At 40.3% G+C, this 23,594-nt stretch overlaps 2 protein-coding genes across 2 annotated transcripts in view; both read left to right on the top strand.

The window, feature by feature from the left end:
* LOC134447217 (UDP-glucuronosyltransferase 2A1-like) overlaps positions 1 to 23,284 on the top strand; it is a 30,595-nt gene extending 7,311 nt beyond the window's left edge. Inside the window, exon 2 of the mRNA XM_063196574.1 lies at positions 20,336 to 23,284. Coding sequence (XP_063052644.1) covers positions 20,398 to 21,960 — 1,563 coding nt within the window. The 5' untranslated portion in view covers positions 20,336 to 20,397 and the 3' untranslated portion in view covers positions 21,961 to 23,284. The remainder of the gene's footprint in view (positions 1 to 20,335) is intronic.
* On the top strand, positions 14,940 to 16,894 carry LOC134447218 (UDP-glucuronosyltransferase 2A3-like). Its single transcript, XM_063196575.1, has one exon. The coding sequence runs from the start codon at positions 14,963 to 14,965 to the stop codon at positions 16,184 to 16,186; it is 1,224 nt and encodes a 407-aa protein (XP_063052645.1). The 5' UTR covers positions 14,940 to 14,962; the 3' UTR covers positions 16,187 to 16,894.
* Positions 23,285 to 23,594: the final 310 nt, after the last annotated feature.

Genomic DNA, 23,594 nt, shown 5'->3' with positions numbered 1-23,594 from the left:
TGAATTAAAGACACCTGTACATACTAACATGCATGAAAGACACATTGAATCAGCAGAATCAGTCCATAGTATGAGTGAATCAGTCACACTCCAACCTCACCAGCATGGGAAAGACCAAAGAGCGGTCAAATGATATCAGGGACAAGATTTTAGACCTGAACAAAGATTAAATGGGCAGCAAAGCCACAAGAAAGAGACTGGCTATTAATGACCCAGCTGTTGATGCATTTCTTCCAAAATGTGAGGAATACAAAATGACTATCCATCAGTCTGTCTGGGGTTCTATACAAGATATGACCTTTTGTAGGGATTTGATAAACACGAGAACAGAAAGAAAGCACCCTAGACCTGTACAGGATGAACTAGGCAATGATAGCAAAGCTACTGGGACCATAATCACTGAGAAAACTACTGGTAGAACTTAATGCCACAGAGGTTTAAAATCCTGTAGTGCACACATGGTACCTCTACTTCAGAAGGAACCTGTGCAGTCCCACCTGAGGTTTGCCAACGGACATCAGACTGGTTTAGGATATGATAAGGAGGTGCTTTAGTCAGATGAAACCAAATTCAAGCTGTTTGGCATTAACACAATTCAATGTGTTTTGAGAAAGAGTACTGCTGTCTATGATCCCAAGAACACCCTCCTCACCATCATGCATGAAAGTGGTATAATTATGGTTTGAGGGTATTTGTCTGGCCAAGGTACAGGACAACTTCACATCGTCAACGAATGGATGGAGGGAGACATCTAATGTGCAATCCTGAGTGCAAACGTCCTTCACTCCACTACACTGAAGGGTAGGCCATTTTTGGATCTCCCAACATGACAATAATACACAACATACAGTCAAATTTACGAAGGAGTGGCTCAATTAGAAGCATATTAAAGTCGTGAAGTGGCCTAGACAGTATCCAAATGTTAACCCTATAGTAATTCTATCGAGAGAACTGAACCTCCCATTTGCCAAGCTACAGCCACAAACAGGGCCGGTTCTGGCTTATTTGGTGCCCTAGGCGAGTTTGAGTTCTGGCGCCCCCCCCTTTCTTATACCTTACAGATCACAAGAGTAATATCCGTAGTAAGCTTAACTAAATAGCATCAAGAACAATAACCGTTTTTCATCAAATGGATTTGTGGTTCTTTTTGACAGGCGACCAACACATCAAATTGAGTCGCATGAAAGTAGCTTCACTGTGTGGTATGTTGGATGTGATGGTGGTGGGGCCCCCAACCCCAGATGAGATGGAGGTTATCAATGTGTTTGAATTGTAACGTGAAATTGAAATGCCAGGAGAGTGATACAGTAGGCCTACATTTGCATGTAAAATGCATGTGTAGACAATAAGCCTACCAAGGAGGTCTGCATTGATCTACACTACAACATCACAAAGCATGGCAGCATAACAATTTTAATAAGCTACACATTTGTGCTGTCTTCCAAACCAATTTCATTTCTGGACTGGAAATAGTGGTGCATTTGTGAGTAGGAGAATGAGAAGGGGGCTATCTATGTGTTTGAATTGGAGGGACAGGGTGAGAGAAAGGGAGAAGAGCTGTCACGCTATTGAATTTCATAATATACAAAATATAGTAAATAGCCTCACTTGTCTGCTGTGCATGGTTCTGTTACATGATTAATGTAGGCTATGTCATTCTGGTCTGGAAATTAATGTTTTTTAAGCTTACAACAAGCAGGTAATTCATGTGGATGGAAGGAGATATGGCAGCTAAAATTGTTTTAAACATTGCACCAGTCTTACTTTACATTGCTTGTCAACCTAAGCAAGTAGGCCTATTATGATATCAGGTGGGTGTTAGTGAGTAGTGAGTAGGCTACCAACAGCTACTTTACTGGATTTCATTGCTTGGCATACTTGGCTAATGTTAGCATGCTAACTAGCGATTTCTCTGATCAAAAACAAAGCTCTTTTTCTCTCTAATTCCAAATAGTAACCTCATAACTATTAGGCTTTCCATAATCACAAACGGTTGCTGATTAAATCACATAGTTCCAAAACACCCTCTGAAACTCCTGCATCATGCAATGAGTGGTTTAATGAGAACATAATAATCTCCATCCAGCAGAGCAGCACTATTGTTTGCGCTTGCCCTCTCTGTCTCTCGAGTGAGTCACTCGTCCCGCCCCCTTTCTCAGAACTGTCTGTTTATTGGTTCACAGACTTCCCAGAGACAGTTGGAAGCGATATTACTATTGGCTGAGGGGCGCTTTGCCGTGAGGAGCGCTTTCGCCACTCTCTGTTGATTGCGACTTCATAAAAAAAACTTCATATCGCAAAATTACGCATAGGAGAGCGCCATTTCGGCGCCCCTTCTTCACATGGCGCTCTAGGCGACCGCCTAGCCGGCCTATGCTAAAAACCGGCCCTGGCCACAAACTATTAATGTTTTAGAGATAATCTGCAAAGAAAAATGGGCAAAAATATGTTCTATTATATGCACAAACATTGTCATCAACTAAAAGAAGCATCTGACCTCAGTGCTAGACAACTAGGGCTTTGCCACAAAGCACTGTATCTTCTTCAGCTAGAGGGGTCAAATACTTATTTGCCTAAATTAAATACTAATAAATTAAAATATATCATTTTAAGTTATTTTCTGGAATTTCTTTTTGATATTCTGTCTCTCCATGTTTGAATACATATTATCATAAATGTATAGACTGCTCATGTCTTTATTAGTGGGCAAACCGGCAAAATCAGCAAGGGATCAAATACATATTTGACTCACTGTATGTGGAAAAATATTGAAGCAACATATCAAAACATCTGCAAAGAAGTTAATGGTTGGTGGCAAATGGGCCTTCTAACTGGACACTGACTGAAAGCATACTACCAAACTGGTTAAAAATGGCTTGAGGACAGCAAATCCGTTTTTTAGACCAATCAGAATGGTGCCGTGCCCGTTCTCACACCAGTTACGTTCGCAGCGAAAGTGCATACGACCTCCTGCACTCATGTCATAGTTTGTTACCAGGGTGAACCTGCTGAGGTCCATGTTGTCACTGTTCACAGAGAAAAAATTCAAGTATTATCCAGTTCCTATCGCAAAAATAGAACTTTCTGGCTGTATTTTTGGCATGAACATAGAGTAGAGTAGAGTAGAGTAACATTTATTAATCCCGAAGGAAATTTAGGTGTCTAGTAGCATACATACAAAAATAAATAAATAGATTATTTCACATTAAACATTCAGATATAAAAAAGTCTCTCATTGCAATAGTTGTTACATGGCTGGTTCAACATTAAGTGCGGGAACAGGGACGGCACCAGGGCCGTCGTAAGGTCTATTTTAGGGGGGCTTTAGCCCCCCTTACATTAGTATTAGCCCCCCCTTTAATGATTTTGCAAAAAAAAACAAAAAAACAAATGCAGTAAAGCACTGAATACGAACCACCAATAAGGCAAGTTAATCTGAATACAAGTTCCTGTTTGCTTATTTATTGTTTAATGCCACTTATATCCTACAGCACAGCAATAAAAGCAGGGTGCACAGCAATATGTTATGCTTTGTGACTAACACCTCGAGAAAAGTGTAATTACTTACACGGATGAAATCTTCTGACCCAAAGTACCAATTTTCACTCACAATACCCGTGTAATAAATCCATTTGGCATTGTCTTGAAATTATAGTTGAGCTTCAATATTTGTCTTAACAGTTTGAAAACGCTCTGGTTGTGTTAGAATCATGGTTACGTTCATGGTGTTAACAATCAAAATTGACCGCCTATACAAAAAAGGCAATAATACATTGATTAAAAAATCTGATTTGCATATTTTGTGATTAATACCTTTTAGACATCATTTGAAAAAATTCCAAGGTGATTTAAATATTATTCTGCTTTGTTTTAGTGATTTGTAGGCTTTTTTCATCAATTCCTTTTATTAACCCTCTAGAGTCTAGGGCCTCTCAGAGGCTTTCAAGCAGTTTGGAACACCTTTACTTTTTTCAAGTATTTGTACTAACTGTAAACATCTATGCTAATGGGGCACATATGGTTGTATTCTGAAAAGCCTAACAAAAAAGAATATGAGAGTAAAGTGAATGTAATATAACTGTATATAACTTTGGGAGATGTAAATTAATGGTCCGATCATTTTTGACCGAAACACTATGAATGTAACAAGTGGGTGTATCTTCCACAATTCTTTAGGAATTTTATTATATTTCATTTTGACCATTTGAATAGGTTCGCTGGAGGATATCATGAAGTGTCATTTGTGTATGATGAAAAATAGAGAAGTTATTTAAGAATGAAGTTTCAAAACGACCGTAACACAACCAGAGGGTTAAAATAATTGTTCAAGAAGACGCTTTTGCACACCTCTGTAGGTGGGCAGGTGCGTAGGATATTATCCCAGTGGGGTTGTCATTCAAGTGTAAAGAAATCCTGCACACTGTCCATTCCACCAACAAACTTTAATACAACATGAAGAAAGTCAGATGACCGAAACAATTTATTAAAGTTTGTTGGTGGAATGGACAGTGTGAAGGATTTCTTTGCTCTTAAAGCTAGAATGGGCACTCGGTAGAGCGCAAACCTTCGCCTACGCCACTTATACTTTTTCTGGCCATCTTCAGAGTGTGGGGCATAACATTCTCCAAATTTTGGTGTTAGTTTCATGTAAATCGGACCGGAATATCGTAATATTAAATTTTTGGCCCAGTCTTGACCTCTTATTCAATTCTGCATGCACACGTTGTTCTGGCATATAGTGCTTGGCAAAGAAAAACGTTTTTGACCTTTTCGTGACCTTGACCTTTGACCCAATCACTCCCAAAAAGTAATCGATTGTTCCTTGGGTCATGACCAATCATCCCAGTAAATTTCATAAAAATCGGCTGAATTTACGTTTTTGACCTTTTCGTGACCTTGACCTTTGACCCAATCACTCCCAAAAAGTAATCGATTGTTCCTTGGGTCATGACCAATCATCCCAGTAAATTTCATAAAAATCGGCTCAATTTACGTTTTTGACCTTTTCGTGACCTTGACCTTGACCTTTGACCCAATCACTCCCAAAAAGTAATTGATTGTTCCTTGGGTCATGACCAATCATCCCACTAAATGTCATAAAAATCGGTTCAATTTACGTTTTTGACCTTGACCTTGACTTTGACCTTTGACCCAATCACTCCCAAAAACTAATCGATTGTTCCTTGGGTCATGACCAATCATCCCACTAAATTTCATAAAAATCGGCTCAGTTCTGTCTGAGTTATACGGAGTACAAACAAACATTTTGACCTTGACCTTTGACCCAATCACTCCCAAAAACTAATCGATTGTTCCTTAGGTCATGACCAATCATCCCACTAAGTTTCATAAAAATCGGCTCAGTTCTGTCTGAGTTATACGAAGTACAAACAAACAAACAAACAAACATATTCACAAATAATAAATAAATAAATAAATACACAGCGGTCAAAACATAACCTTCTGGCGAAGGTAATAATGAATTCATAGACACAACCTTAGCAGGTGAGCTGAAAAAAATTTGTCGCGCGCTGTGCGCACGCATTTTATTCCTATGGGGCTAATCCCCACCTGTCTCTCAAACCTAGTGACGGGCCTGGTAGGCACAGTCCTCTGTCAGCCTGAACACAGTGTTTTGGATTGCCCATCACAAAGCCTAAACATTTAAGTCCTCCTGAGATTTCATGGGTAGAGCTGAAATGGCATGTGTGTGTAGAGCAACCTACATACAGGCCCGCCGACAGGGGGGGACAAAGGGGTATGTTGTCCCTAGCCCAGGGAGAAAGGGGGCCCTGAGTTGGGTCCCCATTACATTGTATGTATTGGATGCGGGGGCCCTTTCAGATGACTTTGTCCCGGGCCCAGCAAAAGCAGTCAGCGGCCCTGCCTACATACATGGCCCAGCTAGGCCTACTCTGTCTGTCTGGAGGAATGAATAGAAATTCCCACCAAATATTCAGAAAATCTTAAAATGGATATCTGAAACCTTTTGACCCAATTGAGGAAGACGAAAGGCATTTAGAACCAAATTCTAAAGAAGTGTATGTCAATGTTTGTCTTGCAATGATTCTTGAGAATGAAGCAAAAACAGGTTTTAATTCTGAAAGAAAAAAATTGTTCAAATCCAAAATACAGAGGTATATTACCATAGACGTAGGCCTAGGTCTGGGCTGTGCAGCGAATGTATTGGCCAAGCTCCCCATGTTTTACATTTTTCATAAAATAGGCCCTTACTTGGTTTTGTCAACAGCGCCAGACACAATCAGAAGTTAAGTTTTAAACTATTAAAGTGAAGAGTTAGGCCTACTTAAATAATTCAACATAATTGTAGATACGTACTTATTGTAAGCACATTATTAAAACTTGTAAAAAAAAATATGGAAAAACTCCTTCCAAAAAAAACTTCTGTGTTTTTTTATGACATCCATTAGATGTCACCACCTTCAGGTTTTGTCTGATGCTGGTGACAAAATACCCTCCAAATGCACCTCAGTGGAGGCTAGAGTATAATTTTGGATCACAATTATTAGTAATAGGCCTATGTCTTATAGTGTTTCATTAACCAGCACCATTTAGTAAAATATGGAACAAGATGACGAGCTATGGAACAAAATTGGACGGTGATGACATCTGATGGTGGGTGACAAAAAACTACTCTTTTAGATAATATGCATAGTTTGCTCACATTACCCATTTAGTGTCCGCTCTGTTTCTTAGGTGCTTTATACCTCTTCTCAAAAAGTAGGCTATATGTTAATTAACATTTATCTAATATATTATGGCTCGATCTGTTATCTCCCTATTTTGACATGTGGGTAGATGACAGTTAGGCAGAAAAAAACTATTTTTTTTACAAAACATTGTTTATGAGGGAAAAAAGTATGTCTACATAGTGCAGCAATTAATCTTTCAAAAAATCCAAGTGGTCACTATGTTGGTCTATTAATTGATTATTTATTTACGTTGATAAAGCAATTTGCTGAAAAGATGTCCTTTGGTGTGACATTAAGAAATAAATATATTAAGTAATGTAGAAATGGCTTGATGGAGTTATCTGAACATTGTTACACTCTTCATATTTATTGAATTTTTTTTTAAGTCTTAATTTAATGAGAAATAACCATTTAAGGATTTTTCTCCCCATTAGAGGTGAGCTTATTAGAAACCTTCGAGGAAATATAGGGATATCTTTCTTTTTAAATGTTCAAAATTGTCTGAATTTATACTAACATTTCAGGCATGATCATTTGTTCTTCCCTAATGCAATATTCAGTGTTTATCAAATTTAAAATTGTTAAGCAAACAAATATTTGAGTGTTTTAAAAATGTCACACCGTAGGACATTCATGTCACACTAAGGGACAGAAATGCAAAACTGAGCCAGAAACAAATGTATCAACAGGATTATTTTGTCTTTTGATCATAATGTAATGTTGTAGTCAATATTGACCTACACTTTATGCTTACAAGTCTTTAAGTCATAGATTAGCAGCTTATAGTAACATTTAATGACAGCCATGCGGTCATTAAATTTAACCTGCAGAACTCATAAGACTCATACTGAAGTGTGACGTTGGCATGACCATCACACCTCACCCTCTTTGTAGGTATGCTATGACTGTCACACCATTGAACCTGTAGTGTGCAGTGGCCAGTGCCTGTTTGGTATCTCGGTCGGGACAGCACATTTATGCTATATTGAGCTCTCCACAGCATACTTTATTCATCTATACTTCTCTATACTCTCTCACTCATCTTTCCTTCACTGTTACCGTTGTATTTTATGGTTTCAAAGCACCATTAATGACATTTTATATCCTTTGACAGTATCTTGAATCAACAGCAAATATTCATCAACAATGCATCAAAGTACAAATTCCAGTGGCCAATAAAGGAATAAGTAATTTGAATACACAATATTTATCTAGTCAACAAAAAAAAAACAAAAAAAAAAATGTACAACCAGTTGTTTTAAAAGCTATTTCTCAGATATCTAGTCCTTTGGTGTGACCTGTTTGTCCTTTGGTGTGCTACTTCAAAGTGTCACACCATAGGACTTTTACCATCACACCATAGGACTTTTGAGCTTTTGAGTTAATTTAAAGCCATGTCGTTGCCAACTGAAATACAATTTCACCTTTAGTAAGATGCATTTTCATACATCTACATAAGAAAAAAATATGAAACATATACACTATTGTCAAAATGTATTTTATGGCTGTCACACCAAAGGACTACAAAACTAATACATCTTGTGGTAGCAAAACATAATTGATTGATTGAAGAACTCTGAGAGAAAAACCTAAAATCCACCCATGTCATTGGCTTCTTAAGGGTCTAAAGTCGCAATTTATGTACCGCTGGAGCTTCAACAATAGATAATTATCCATAGAATTAACCAAAAATATGATGTCACACCACAGGACATTGTTTTCTGTGACAAAGTTTCATAGGTCCATACGGTCTCAGAAAAACAGGAAAAAAATTAAGCATTGTCACTTGCTAAAATAGACACCTTGAAAAACATGCCAGGGTTGTTTAGACAAATGACTGAGCTTTGATTATTTATTTAAAAATGTTTTAATATGGAGAACCAGGCTTGCGACAGTCACACCATAGGACAAATGTGACATTTGACTCAAAATTAAGTATACTTATTTAAGCTCTGGATTTATTACACATTACTTGTTCACAACAACGACATTAGTTTAATCATTTAAAGCACTGGCAATTTTGAAAGCATGAATTTACTTAATTTTGAGAGCCTGCGACAGCCAAATTTACACGTCACGTCATCTACCCATAATCAGACCTTAGACTACGTGTAACGCAATAATGTGGAAAAGCATATGTGCGCTACTAGTGTCTGGTTGCATGTTAGGTGGACCCAAGGAAGGAATGTTAGCATTAGCTTACCGATTAGGGGGAATCTTGTAGATGCGACTAAAGCTGGGCTTACACTGTGCGACTTTTGCCCCGATTTTGCCCCTATTTGGCACTCGCACGACTTTGTGGGAGTCGGGCCGATTTCTTGCTCAATCGCAGGTCAATTGTGAGTCTCACATCGTGCAGTGTAGGCTACATGGGGTAACGACAAGCGATTTCGCCTCACGATCGTGCAATCGCAGGGTCGCAAGAAAATCAAAACTGTTTGAAATCCTGGTCGTGCCTCGTGACTAAATCGCGCAGTTAAAGCAGTGCCATGACCCGATTTGACACTACACATGCACAAGTTAAAAGGGTCGTGCGATTCGCTCTTGATCGTATCCTCATCTCCACCTCAGGTGTGCATGTTCCCTCCTCTGCAGCCCCGGGAAACACGCGTCATGTCGCACAGGCGGACCTTTCAGCTCACATCCGACCATCGGCTCGTATAGTGTGAGGACTTGAGTCGTGAGATATGAACTTTTAAATCGTGAAATTTCCTCATGCAGTGTGAGCAGGAGCTTAATACCCACGTCTGAAAATAACGTACAGTGTATGCCCGGCTTTACCCTGTCCTCGGCTCACGTAGCCCGCCACCGCAAGCTGTTCATTTCGTTAGGGGTCTGACACACCAAGGCGGTAAAGCGTCGCGGAACGGCCGCGTTTTTTACCGGCGTCGGTGAAAATACATTGAAACCTATCTGTCCTTACACACCAACCGGCGGTAGTCGGGCGTCAGCGGCGCGGAGCCGGCTCCCGCGCCGCGCTGCATTTGGAAAATAGAACTCGAGCGTATTTTTCACGCCGGCAACCGGCGGTGTCTCATTCAAATAAATGGCAAAGTAGCATGCTAGCTTTAGCTGTGGGGAGGGTTTTGAACAGGACTGGCCGCGCACGCCGACGCTGTCAGTGTGCAAGGCAGAGAAAAGCACGCCGGCCAAAACTAAGCAGAAAGACCGCGTCCGTCCTGCGACCGTTCCGTTCCGCCTTGGTATGTTTTGGCCCTTAGTCCATTCAAATTAAGGAGTAGGCCTAGGTCCACTTCTCTTCTGCACACCGCGTCCTTCCACCAGCAATACAAATAAATCCAAGTGCAGCGAGTCACGTCGGCCATGAGCGGGCTCTCACCCCACTCCCGGCGTGACAATCAACAACCCCAATGTTCACCTCCACCTGGCTTATTACGTGTATGGGCGGTCTCAACCCTAAAGCCAGTGCCATCCTTTCAATTGGGCTGTGTCGAGTGTGTTATGTGGTCGTGTGTTGTATACTCTACATGCACTGACCTTTCCCTGACCTCTCCTATTGTAACAAAGTGATTGTGGAGAGAACTGTCAAAAACAGCTTTCTTCAGAACAGAAGTTGAACAGATAAAGCGCATGCCTGATAAGTGCGGTGTATCACGGGAGGTGGAGTTTTACTAACACACCAACCACTGTGGGTAAATGCTCTCCTGTCTTGCCTACACACGCAATGCAACTCGTAAATGATACTTGATTGCCAAAATTTCTGCCCTGCCTGTTTTCCCAGCCACCAGCCGCTACTGGTTGGGACAGTACCAGTGTCCAAACAAATTAACAAATGGAGGAGAAAATAGAAAACTTAGAGGAGCTTTTGGTGATGGTGAAGTAGGCCTACCGTATGCAGTAGAGCTAAAAGTTTGAAAAGGGGTCCTCAGTAATGATAATGACCTTGTGCATACCTGAATTTATTGTCTTTTGAAAAATATCTGACGGTGGTAATGAATATGTGGGACACATTTTGAGCAATCAGAAAATAATAGTAAATATTGTTTTAAAGTCACTATGTGCATTCTTGCCTGTCATGGTGATATTATTCAGTTCCATCAGTGATATTTTTAGTTTTAGTCAATGGAAATTATGATGTCTGTCCTTGGGACAGCAGTTTTTACAAGGTGTGGGCAGGTTTATAGCCATGAAAAGTAATGAAACTATTTATCAGACCACTTGGTCATTACCTGGATTTATTTTGTGCATGAAAATGTAGGCTAATAGATTTTTGACAGAATTAGCACTTTTATTGCTGGGACATGTTTTTTGCAAATGTTCAAGAGCCAGTGTTTGATGAAAATACTAAATCAACTGTGTAATGTATTTCTCTCCTTATTCGATTTGGAAATAATTGTAATAATCCTATATTACCTTAAACCGGACAGTTTAAATACGATTTTAAGTCAGAGAATGGGGGAAAAACGTGATTGTGTGTCTTTAAACGGTTTGACGGGATCAGACATCCACTTTTATATTCATGGGGGTTGTAGGTTTCATTGGTGGCGGGTATTTTGGATACATCTCACACATTGAGTTAATTATTGTAGAATCTCAGCTGTTATTAAAGGGGCACAATTATGTAGTTTGCGCGGTGCCCGTGGCATGCCTGTCTCAAAATGTTGTCTAAATAAGTTGGCTGAATGCCATCAGTTTATACAAATCTGAATACGATATGTAAAGCGATTTTTCATATGAGAAGTGTTTGCCAAAAGTTACATTTGGGGTTCTCAGCGGACGGACCGTGAAAGTGGTGGCGAGAGTCATCGTTCTTTTACTAATGACTCAAATAAGCATCGGCTGACTCAGGACAGTGACTAATTAAACGTTTAATCCCACACAGCCCATTCAATGCCTATAATATGTCTATGCTTTGATTAGTCAATAGTTTATAATACATTTAGTTAGGGCATATTACATTAACGCATTAATTTTGATTAATTAATCACGCGATTCGATAAATTAATTAACACGATTAAAAAGTTAATTGCAGTAGATACATAGTTCTGAATTAGACTAGTGGAGGACAGTATTATACCTTATGGTGAACAGCCTGCTGAAATTGAGAAGAGTTCTCTAAGCTTATTGGTTGTAATTATTCAAAATCCATGTGAAACATTTTTTTTTCACTGTTCTCAAGTCAGATATTTAAATGTGATTAAAATGGGATTAATTTGATTAATTAATTTCAAAGCCTATAGATTAATGCGATTGAAATTTTACTTAATCTTGTACCAGCCCTACATTTAGTACATTCTGTATAGCTTTGAAAATGCTAAATATAATCTATTGTCTATTAAACCATTCCATAGCTACTTTTTACAGCATCAAATATCTTGTTTGTTGAATGCATACATTTCTTAGCCTGGCTCTCGCGCAGACCCTTTGCGCTTCATGCTACTTCATTAAACTTTGTGACATCCATCTGCGGGAGAACCAATGAGAGCAATGACTCAATAAAATGATTCAAAACTTTCAATACTGGAACAGAATAAGATGAATTGTCAGGAAAAAAAAAATGTATGTTGGGGTGACCCTAAATTTTTTACCGGTAATACACTAAGTTTAGTAAACTTTTGACTGGTAGTATACTACAACCAGATAATCGGAATTCATATGACAATCATTTTATTACACCATTGTTTGGACTGTACAGATATTATGAAGAGATAGGCTGATCTAAATCAGAATACCCTACTAAATGTTTCCACACATCAAACTTCGTATGACTTAATTTCCTGCCTGGATTAACAAAGATAGTTTTTTTAAAAATCTGTTTTTATGTTTGGATTCAGACCATCAACTTCTCTCCTGTCCGAGTGAAGAGGAAGAAGCAACTGACTCAGGATGCTCGGCCATCTGCTGCTAGTCCTGGCGGCACTGTCTGTCTTCTTGTCTGTGTCCACTGGAGGCAAAGTGCTGGTGTTTCCTGTAGATGGCAGCCACTGGGTGAACATGAAGGTCATCATTGAGGAGTTGCACTCCCGAGGACATGACACCGTAGTGAGACAGTCAAACAGTTGGTACATTAAAGGAGAGTCTCCTCTCTATACCTCTCTCACCATCCCAATGGGCCAGTTTAATCAGGATAGGCGGATGAACTGGCATCAGCACTTATGAATATACTAGGGCTGTCATTTTAACGCGTTAATTCGATTAATTAATTACAAGGCGCATTAACGCGTTAATTATTTATGGGTAGACATACGTTCTAAGCGCATGGCGTGGCAACTGAATTCACTCACTCACGCCGTGATAAATACAAGCCGTCCGTCAACTTCTAAAGCTAAAATACAATAAATACAACAAATACAAGCACTTTTCTGTCTTTTTTCATGAACAAAAGCATATGTTTGTATTTAATTATTTTTAGATATTTTTGAATTATTACGAGATGTGCCAGCTGACGCTGCATTGCTGCGAACAGCTGTTCAGTTAAAAATAGCTGTGGACCAACGAAATTTTCCTTCAATTAACACAAGCAATCAGACAATCTCTACATCTTAAATACAACTAATAACATGTCAGACCCAATGTGGTGTTTTTCCCATTATCGATTTGTCTATAGGCCTATTTGATAACTTTTAGAAAGCATTTTATCACGAGATGTAAGTCTGCGCTCGGCAGCTGGTTCATCTGATATGAATACAGGCGCATTTCAAGACAGTTTATCATTTGATTTGGCCATGGCAGTTGTATAATAGTTGGACTTGTGGTAGGCCTACTTAAATCTTTCATACAACTATAGCCCAGCATACGAATGAATTGACTGTTCAGGCTTTGAAACACACGACGCAAATATTTGTGTTCATGATGTGTGACCGCGGTAGCCAAGCTACTACATAGAGCCTACCGCAATTTCACCGAGGTTTCTGCTCATCTAGACAACACTTGTCTATTCACTACAACATCAAACCACTTGATAGATAATTGCTACCTTTTCCACGCTGCACATAAGAATCAAAATATTACAGGCTCCGAAATTACCCCATGACACAAGCTGCAGTGCAAGTGTCAACAGCGCAGACTAGGGATTTCAATTTGACAGCACAAAGTCATCGCAAGTGCTGGAAGATGATCTTCTCAAGTTGGGTTGTGATTACAGCGATTTGAGTGATACATGCCACGTTCAGAATAAAATAATACCAATGTGAATCTTTGCCACAGATGTCAAGTTGACAACTTTGATCGCTAACTTCCACTGACACCTCAGACACTGACGTTTTCTAGCTTCAACCAATCGCTATAGCCTACAGAGATAGGATGTCTCAGAGCCATCTAATAACAGAGTTGCGCAAACCGGGGACCAGGAAGTCGGTTGGTGATGTGATTCGCGTAGATTAAAATGTTTCTTAACAGTAAACTTCTGTTCGTTGGAAACTAACACAGAACCATCACATACCAAACAAAGATTAAGTACAAACAAATTACATTACCTTTACCACATTTTCTGTGTTCTACGGCCACCTCCTGGAACTAAGTAACTTCTAATAGAACTAAAGTCAATGGGGATTTCCATGTTAACGCTCCGTGAGGCTCCATGAGAGCCGCCATTGCTGTGGAAAGATTGGTCCATAGAGGTCTATGGGAGTGGCGTAACTCTGATATTAGATGGCTCTGGGATGTCTTACCTTTCATGCAGATAGTTTGGAGAAGTTAACATCAGTCAGTCTTTCTTGTCCTGTCTTATATCCATAGAATATTTTGGTGTAGAATCAATGTTTAGTCCAAGCAAGGTTTATTGGCTAGCTCAGTGCAGTTATCATTCCTGGCTAATCCAGCTCCCCAAAATGTAAACAAAAAGGGAATGAATGCACGTCATCGGTTTCATCAGGGGGTGTTCCCATTTCCTTGAACTCTGACCTTTTCTGATAGATAGATAGATAGATAGATAGATAGATAGATAGATAGATAGATAGATAGATAGATAGATAGATAGATAGATAGATAAGATACTGTAGACTCATTTTTTGTGTTGGCTAATGTAGCTTATTTATTCACTAACTCTGTTTACCAGGCCTATTTTAACATATTAGTACATCATAGGGCTTATAGGCCTATTGTAATTATTATTATTATTATTGTTATTGTTGTTGTTATTATTATTATTATTATTATTATTATTATTATTGTTTCAAGTCATGAAAAGAACATACGAGTAAGTGCGATTAATTAGATTAATTAATTACAAATTCTGTAATTAATTAGATTATGAAATGGTAAATTTGGTAGTGGAGCGGTTCTCAGAAATGCACAAGGATATTTGTACAATGGTGACTATGATGTTTGAAGATGAGAGTCTTATGATGTCACTCCGGGATGCAAAATACGACCTGGTTCTGACGGATCCTGCTTTTGGAGGTGGGGTGTTTCTTGCACACCGGCTTCAGTTGCCACTGGTGTTGAATGTGAGATGGACTGTGCGTGGAGAGGCTCACCTCGCCATTGCCCCGTCCCCTCTCTCATACATCCCCTTTCCAGGGGCTGAGCTGACAGACAAGATGACTTTCTTTCAAAGACTGCACAATGTAATGATTTATGTGATCAGTCAGTCCCATTTCAGTCAAATGACTGAACCCCACTACACTGCTCTCGCCAAACGTTACTTTGGTCCTGACGTCGACTACTTCTCCCTGTTCCAGGATGCCGACATCTGGCTCATGAGGAATGACTTCACCTTCGAGTTCCCACGCCCGACTATGCCCAATGTGGTGTACATGAGTGGGTTTCAGTGCAAACCTGCTAAAGCACTTCCTGTTGACCTGGAAGAATTTGTCCAAAGTTCAGGGGAACATGGAGTCATCATCATGTCCTTGGGAACTGTGTTTGGTAAGCTCCCAAGTGACATCACTGAGGAGATTGCTGCTGCTTTTGCGCAGCTTCCCCAAAAGGTAATTTGGAGACACCAAGGGCCAAAACCATCCACTCTTGGCAACAATACCTTACTGGTGGATTGGCTGCCCCAAAATGACCTGCTGGGCCACCCAAAGACCAAAGTGTTTGTAGCTCATGGAGGCACCAATGGTGTCCAGGAGGCCATCTACCATGGTATTCCAATAGTTGGCTTGCCTTTGGTTTTTGATCAACCTGACAATCTATCCAAGATGGTAGCGAAAGGAACAGCAAAGGTGGTGGACATTGCTACCATGGACAGAGCAGTGTTTGTGGAGGCGCTAAGGGAGGTGCTGCATGAACCATCCTACAGGGAGAACATGCAGCAGCTTTCCAGGATCCACCATGACCAGCCCATGAAGCCTCTGGACCGTGCCATCTTCTGGATCGAGTTTGTGATGAGGAACGGTGGCGCCTCTCACCTTCGCTCACAGTCCTTCAGGATGTCCTGGATTGTTTACCATTCGGTAGACGTAATACTGACACTGATGACTGCTCTTCTCCTCTTCCTACTGATTGTCTTCCTGATCATCAAGAAATGCCTCTCAGTCTTAGTTAGGAAGAAAATGAAACCTGAATAGTAGGCCATTATAGTTTAGTTTTGTTCAGTGTTTATGTAGCAGGGACAGTGCACAACATATAATTGAGCCAGATTATAGCCACGAGGCTGATTTTCATCTGTAGTCCCTGACAGGAAGTGGTGTTGAGTTAAATAGAGGATTAAAATGAATAATACCACAAAAATATGACAAAACAAGTAATGGGTGTACTGTGTGCAATTACAGGCCTACAGTATATTGCAGGGGCAAGTAGGCATACATGATTAAAAAGATAAACTAAAGAAACAAAAAATATGATATATGATAAAGTAAACACAATGACACAAAAACACAAGATCAATGACCAAAATGTCCACAGTGCTGCCCTGCTTTTATCAATTTCTTATGACCTGATTTAAAACTACTGAATGTGTTTCTTTGATAATTACAGGAATACTATTCCATAGCCCTGATGTGTTTACTGAGAAGGCACTTTGGCCAAAAGTGGAATTTCTAAACACACTTAAGCAGTCCCCTCTAGATGACGCTCTTGTAGTCCTTGTATTATTTGTGGATCTGCTCAGACTCACAAATTGCTTAAGGGGAGGGGCAAGATCACTTATAATTTAAAAAAATAAATAGGGAATATATCGTACTCAGTTGCTCAGTTCTTCACTCAAAGGAAGAAGAAATAACTGAGTGTGATCTATTCCCTATTTACTTGATTACTTTAGAGATGCACCAACAAGACGGAGGCAGAGATTCTTTAAGTATATAGAGATATGCCAACATAATAGGTTTCTATGGGCACCTAACGTGACCAGGTTCCGGTCTGCCTAAAGGGGCGTGTCATAATGCTCCTAGCATTGAATAGAACAGTCCTTAGGTCTGCCTAGGTCTGCCTAAAGGGGGGTTTCCCCCCCTCCCCATTGCAATAATAGAACCCGGAAACAATGGGCCAATGGAACCTCTCTCTCTCTACTCTCTCTGACGGAGGAGTGCGGTGTGAGGAAGATAACTTTGTAATAAAAAAAATGGAAGAGCAGTTTTGAAAAGAATTAGCATTGTCCAGACGAAATATACCATAGCCTACTTCTATATGATAGTACAGTGATAGTAGATGTTTTTTTTCTGTCCAGAATTCTTTCCAGACTTGTCAGTACCTGAGATTTTTTTCCCTTCAGCCTTTTCAGAGATCCTGGTCATTGTAATGGGGGCAGGTATTTGTTTATAGAAAAAAAATACATCTTGATTTGTTCCCTAAAACATCCAAAAGGTTATGCAACATAAGCAGACAACTGGCAACCAGTGATCTTTTGGAAAATATTTTGAGTAGGCCTGTGTTAAGAATTTTTTAAATGTAAACAAAAGCTGCCCCCATTAGAATAGCTCAGATCTTGGAAAGGGCTGAGCCGAAAAATATGGCATCACCGGGTACTGAAAAGTCAAGGGTAGCGTAATGCCCCGTGTACATCGAAGGCAAACTAAGCGACCTGCGCGGCGGAAGTCATTGTTTCTCTATGGAGGGAAGGCGAATAAAGCTACCAGAGCGAATTCGCCAGGAGCGAAGCTTCTTGAGCGACCAGGGCGAATTTTGACGATTAAACTGAAGCGAATCTTCGAATTCGCTATGACGCGGTTCGGCGAAAACCAATCGGAACGTTCATATCGAGGAATGTCCCAGGCTGTCAAGACAGAGCCGTTATGTGATTAGCTGAATCAAACATGTCAGTGCAGCGTCCAGAGCGAATAAAACGAATTCATGGCGAAATTTCTTCAACCACCCCAGCTACCTGGGTCGCGTTGGTAGCACTTGATGTACACGGGGCATAAGCAATACAACAGCATTGAAATTGACTGAAGTGGTCCTTTAAGGTTTGTGTAGCAGTGACAAGGCAGTTGTACTTGCTTTAGACTAGGTGGTCAAGCAATATGAGATATGTGCACAATCATAGATTGACAATAATGTCACAGAGTACATGTAGACAGTCACACATGTATTTTGCTGCACATTCAAAATGTAATAATTTCATAAATATTTAGGCTATTAATAATCTTGTATGTACTATTCTGGCCAAAGTACAGTAAATTTTGCAGCCAAAGATGAATTCAAAATGGCGGACATGGAGAAGAGCTACCTATACATTTACAAGTCACAATTCATGCTTGGAAATTCATGGTGGTGGTAATGAAGAAGCTAACATTGGTGAAAAGGTAGCAAATTCTGGAAATAAACTTCTAAAAAATCCATACTTTTGATCAGATTGTATTTGGTCTTGTGAAGTCCACCCTGAGCATCAAGAAATGCTGTTCAAATGTGAATAAATTCACTTGAATTACCTCATGTCAAGCATTACTGTTGTTTCTTTGTCTTTTGTCCATTGTTCCATATGCTTTCAGCATAAAAATGTGGTTGAAAAATGTTTTTGCTGGTCTTGGAAGCTTACCACATTTCATTCGGTGAGCTTGCTTTCTTAGCCTGCGTAGCCCAGGATTTTCAATTGATAGTGTACTGTGGATTGCTGCACTGCTGCGTTGAAACTGGTGGTGTGAAATCACAATACGAACATATTCAGAAATAGGATTCAAAATTTTAAGTGCCAGTGGTTATTTTGTAAAAAATAAATCTGGCTGTTCTATAAGCAAATGAAAATGCCTGAACTGGAGTGTTGACTGGTTTTGGATTCAAGCTCAGAGTGGTGAACCAGCACAGATGGCCTCAATTACAATAGCACTAAACTGACCTGCTGAAATGGATGCAGAAACAAGAAACACTCCATTTTGACCATTGATATACATGGGTTCTGGTTGTTTTGTACACAGGTGAGTGCGCATGCAGCCAGGCATTCCCAATTGGGGAGCGTCCTATGTTCCCCAGACTTTGTATGGGACCCGGGGAACTTGGGACCCTTTAAAAAAAAAAAAAAAGGTTCTATGTTCCCCTCATTGTATCTAACCCTTCCCAAAACCATACCTAAACGTAACCTGTCAGTAAGGCAATGTTTCCGAGCTTTCAAATTGTGCCTTTCCCAAAACCATCCCTAAACCTAGCCTGTCAATAATGCAATGATTCGGAATTGTACATTTGTGCCCTGACCAAAACTATCCCTAAACCTAACCTGTCACAGGTGCAACAACAACCTGCGCTTTACCATGCGGCAGCAGTGTACTTGGAAGCAGCAGGGAACATAGAACCCATTTTTTCTTTAAAGGGTCCTAATTTCCCCGCTCGTGGAGAACATGGGACCCGGGAAACATAGGGATGACCCCAGTTTAAGCCCTTTACTTTTCTGAGTATCCTATGAAGCCTATGTGTACCCTACGTCTGCTGCATATGGTCAATTTTACATTCTTTGGCAGTTGTCAAGATGATGCACATTGTTCTGGTATTTCATTTTAAGCATTACATAATAATAGACCTTGTGTTATGAGACACCTTCCATCCCAGCTATTCCATGTTTGAAAGGCTGCCCTCAGGGAAACGACTGCGTTCGAGCATCAGAATCCACAACCACTAGTTGGATCCAAATGAATTGTTGCTTCTATGGCCTATTCAACTGGTGGACTGCGGCCCAGATGTGTCCCGATGCAGCTGCCAGCTTTACAAAAGCAAAACACCATTTGCGAGTCTCCAAAACAAACATACCTTTAAAACCCTGAAACTAATTAGTTTGCTTCCCTCTCTAATCCACAACTGGTTTTGCATTGGTAAATATTTAATCATTCTGAAACCAGCAAATAATGCAATCAATGTCCTATTCGGAAGGAAGTGGGGTGGGGCGTTTCAGTGTGCAGCAACACTGAGCGTCTCTAGCCCAGAGATGCATGTTGTGCAGTGTGCAATCCGTCCATACAAAAATGTGAACTTGAAAACAAATCTCACTCCTGCATAATGAGACTGAGCTAGCACCAGGTCTGTGCACTGTCTCCCATTCAGATATTCAAGGGGCTTCACAGACATGACAAGATGCACTTGGTCACTCAGTATGCACACTTTAACGTTCCATATCAATTTCTAATGCGATCACAAGGGGCAATTAATCAATGATATCAAGATCGCTTGAAGTTAGGCTATGTGTATGCAACTGAAAAACTGAAAAAGTTTCTCATGTCAGACTTCATTCCTTATGACTGAATTTCCTGCTTTGTCTAACAAAGATCGTTTTTTTTATTGTCTTTATGTTCCTGTAGTATTCAGACTACAATCAACTTCTCTCCTGTCCGAGTGAAGAGGAAGAAGCAACTGACACAGGATGCTCGGCCATCTGCTGCTAGTCCTGGCGGCACTGTCTGTCTTCTTGTCTGTGTCCACTGGAGGCAAAGTGCTGGTGTTTCCTTTAGATGCCAGCCACTGGGTGAACATGAAGGTCATCATTGAGGAGCTGCACTCCAGAGGACATGACATCACCGTAGTGAGACCGTCAAGCAGTTGGTACATTAAAGGAGAGTCTCCTCTCTATACCTCGCTCACCATCCCAATGGGCCAGTTTAATCAGGATGTGGCGGATGACCTGGGATTAACATTTTTGAATGAACGAATGAAAGGCAAGTCTGATTCAGAAATGGCAAGACTATTTCTAGAGCGGTTCTCAGAAATTCACAAGGATAGCTGTACAATGGTGACTACGATGTTTGAAGATGAGAGTCTTATGAGGTCACTCCATGATGCAAAATACGACTTGGTTCTGACGGATCCTACTTTAGGAGGTGGGGTGTTCCTCGCACACCGGCTTCATCTGCCACTGGTGATGAATGTTAGATGGACTCTGTTTGGAGACGTTCACCATGCCATCGCCCCGTTCCCTCTCTCATACATTCCCATAGGGGCTGAGCTGACGGACAAGATGACTTTCTCTCAAAGACTGCAAAATATAATGATGTATGTGTTCAGTCAGTACTATTTCAAACAATTATTTGACTCCCACTACAGTGCTCTCACCAAACGTTACTTTGGCCCTGACGTCGACTATTTCTCCCTGTTCCAGGATGCCGACATCTGGCTTGTGAGGTATGATTTCACCTTTGAGTTCCCACGCCCGACTATGCCCAATGTGGTGTACATGGGCGGGTTTCAATGCAAACCTGCTAAACCACTTCCTGTTGACCTGGAAGAGTTTGTCCAAAGTTCAGGGGAACACGGAGTCATCATCATGTCCATGGGAACTATGTTTCGTAAGCTCCCAAGTGACATCACTGAGGAGATAGCTGCTGCTTTTGCTCAGATTCCTCAAAAGGTCATTTGGAGACACCAAGGGCCAAAACCATCCACTCTTGGCAACAATACCTTACTGGTCGACTGGCTGCCCCAAAATGACCTACTGGGCCACCCAAAGACGAAAGTGTTTGTAGCTCATGGAGGCACCAATGGTGTCCAGGAGGCCATATACCACGGTGTTCCCATAGTTGGCTTGCCTTTAGTGTGGGATCAACCTGACAATCTATCTAAGATGGTAGCGAGAGGAACAGCAAAAGTGGTGGACATTACCACCATGGACAGAGCAGTGTTTGTGGAGGCACTAAGGGAGGTAATGCATGAACCATCCTACAGGGAGAACATGCAGCAGCTCTCCAGGATCCACCATGACCAGCCCATGAAGCCTCTGGACCGCGCCATCTTCTGGATCGAGTTTGTGATGAGGAATGGAGGCGCCTCTCACCTTCGCACACAGTCCTTCAGGATGTCCTGGATTGTTTATCATTCTGTAGACGTAATACTGACACTGATGACTGCTCTTCTCCTCTTTCTACTGATTGTCTTCCTGATCATCAAGAAATGCCTCTCAGTCTTATTTAAGAAGAAAGTGAAATCTGAATAACTTGTTCACCATCTGTAAAGGGCAAAGAACTACTACATGTTTTCAGATCTGCTTATACGTATTGCCTAAATCTATAATATGGTAGACCCGCCTACCTAAATCATTAGACGTCATACTGATTGCAATGATGGCCTTGCACTGATTCTGCTTCTGGTAATCGAAAAAATGTCTCTCACTTTTAGTAGAAAAGAAAGTGAAAGCTGAATAAAAGGCCAGTGATTCCTTAAAGGTAGAGTATGCAATCTTAATAGTTTATTTTCAAAACGTATGTTTCCCATTCACAAATTTCACATTTTTTTAAAGGTACACTGTGTGAGATTTTTAGCTGTTTATTTCCAGAATTCATGCCACCCATTCACTAATGTAACCTTTTTCATGAATACTTACCACCACCATCGAATTCTAAGTATTCTTTATGACTGGAAAAATTGCACTTTTCATACATGAAAAAGGGGATCTTCTCCATGGTCAGCCATTTTGAAATAGCAATTTTTAGAAATAGCAATTTTTAGTTGCAAAAATGACTGCACTTGGGTCATAGGCCTACTAGAAAATCTTAGTTTATTACTTAACTTTCATGAAAATGTCAAATTTGGCAATAGACAGCCCAGTTTCAATGAGCAGCATAGTTGCAGTACTTTTTTTTTGACCATTTCCGGCACAGTGTACCTTGAAATATTCACAAAGAAACTTGTCTATGCCTAAAGACGTCTATGACTGGTAATTCAAAATGGTGGACATGGTGATTATCTACCCAGTCGTGTATGAAAAATGTACATTTACAAGTCGCACTTAATGTTAAGAAATTGGTGCTAGTGTATATTAATGGAAAAGGTATAATTTGTGGGTAGCATAAATGGTAGAAATAAACATCTGAAAAAATTCAGTGCCCTGAAGAAGGCACTCATGCCGCTACGCGTGGGCCTTGTTTTTAATATGTCCATGTAGCTGTCATATTAATAAAGGCATTTTAATTTGGAGTGCCTTCTTATTTTTTGATCCTATAGGGAGATTGTGTTTGGATTTGTGAAGTCCACCCTGGCCATCAAGGAATGCTTGTGAAATGTGAATAGTCCTACATGAAATTCGCTTGAATTTCTTCATATAAAACTTTAGTATGTTTATTTCTTTTCTTAATTCAGTTTCACTTAGTATGCGTTTTACATTAAAGGGTTGAAAATTTTTTGTGCTTTAAAAAAAAAAAAAAAAGGCTGATCACATTTCATTTAGGTGAGCTTGATTCATCAATTGATAATGTACTGGAATGTTGAAAGGCCTTGCACCATAAACTCATCGAATGTTTGTTCAATAAATAAGATTTAGCCAATGGATTTAGCTGTTCTTTGAAGTGGGGTGTGCTAATTATATCCCCGAAACGCGGAGCGTCGGGGATGTAATGGTTTTGCGTGCACCGCCGCCGCCGCGTCCGCCGCGTAAGGTCTTTCGTGTTAACGCGATAACTTCTGAACGGATGTTTGGATTTGTCCCAGATTTGGTGTGTGAATGCTCTAGGGCAGGTTCATGAACTGATTCGAGTTTGGAGGTCAACAATTTCAAGATGGCCGAATTCAAGATGGCCGAATTTTTGTTTGGCCCATTACTTCTGACCGGGTGGATGGATTTGTCCCAGATTT

The sequence above is a fragment of the Engraulis encrasicolus genome, chromosome 4 (assembly GCF_034702125.1).
Source record: "Engraulis encrasicolus isolate BLACKSEA-1 chromosome 4, IST_EnEncr_1.0, whole genome shotgun sequence".
Classification (NCBI taxonomy): Eukaryota; Metazoa; Chordata; class Actinopteri; order Clupeiformes; family Engraulidae; genus Engraulis; species Engraulis encrasicolus.
The sequence above is the reverse complement of the archived record's forward strand: the minus strand, read 5'-3'. Positions and strand labels throughout refer to the sequence as shown.

What these genes read in the sequence shown, in the direction of transcription:
- LOC134447218 (XM_063196575.1), top strand. Translation starts at nt 14,963, where the DNA reads ATGCACAAGGATATTTGTACAATGGTGACTATGATGTTTGAAGATGAG.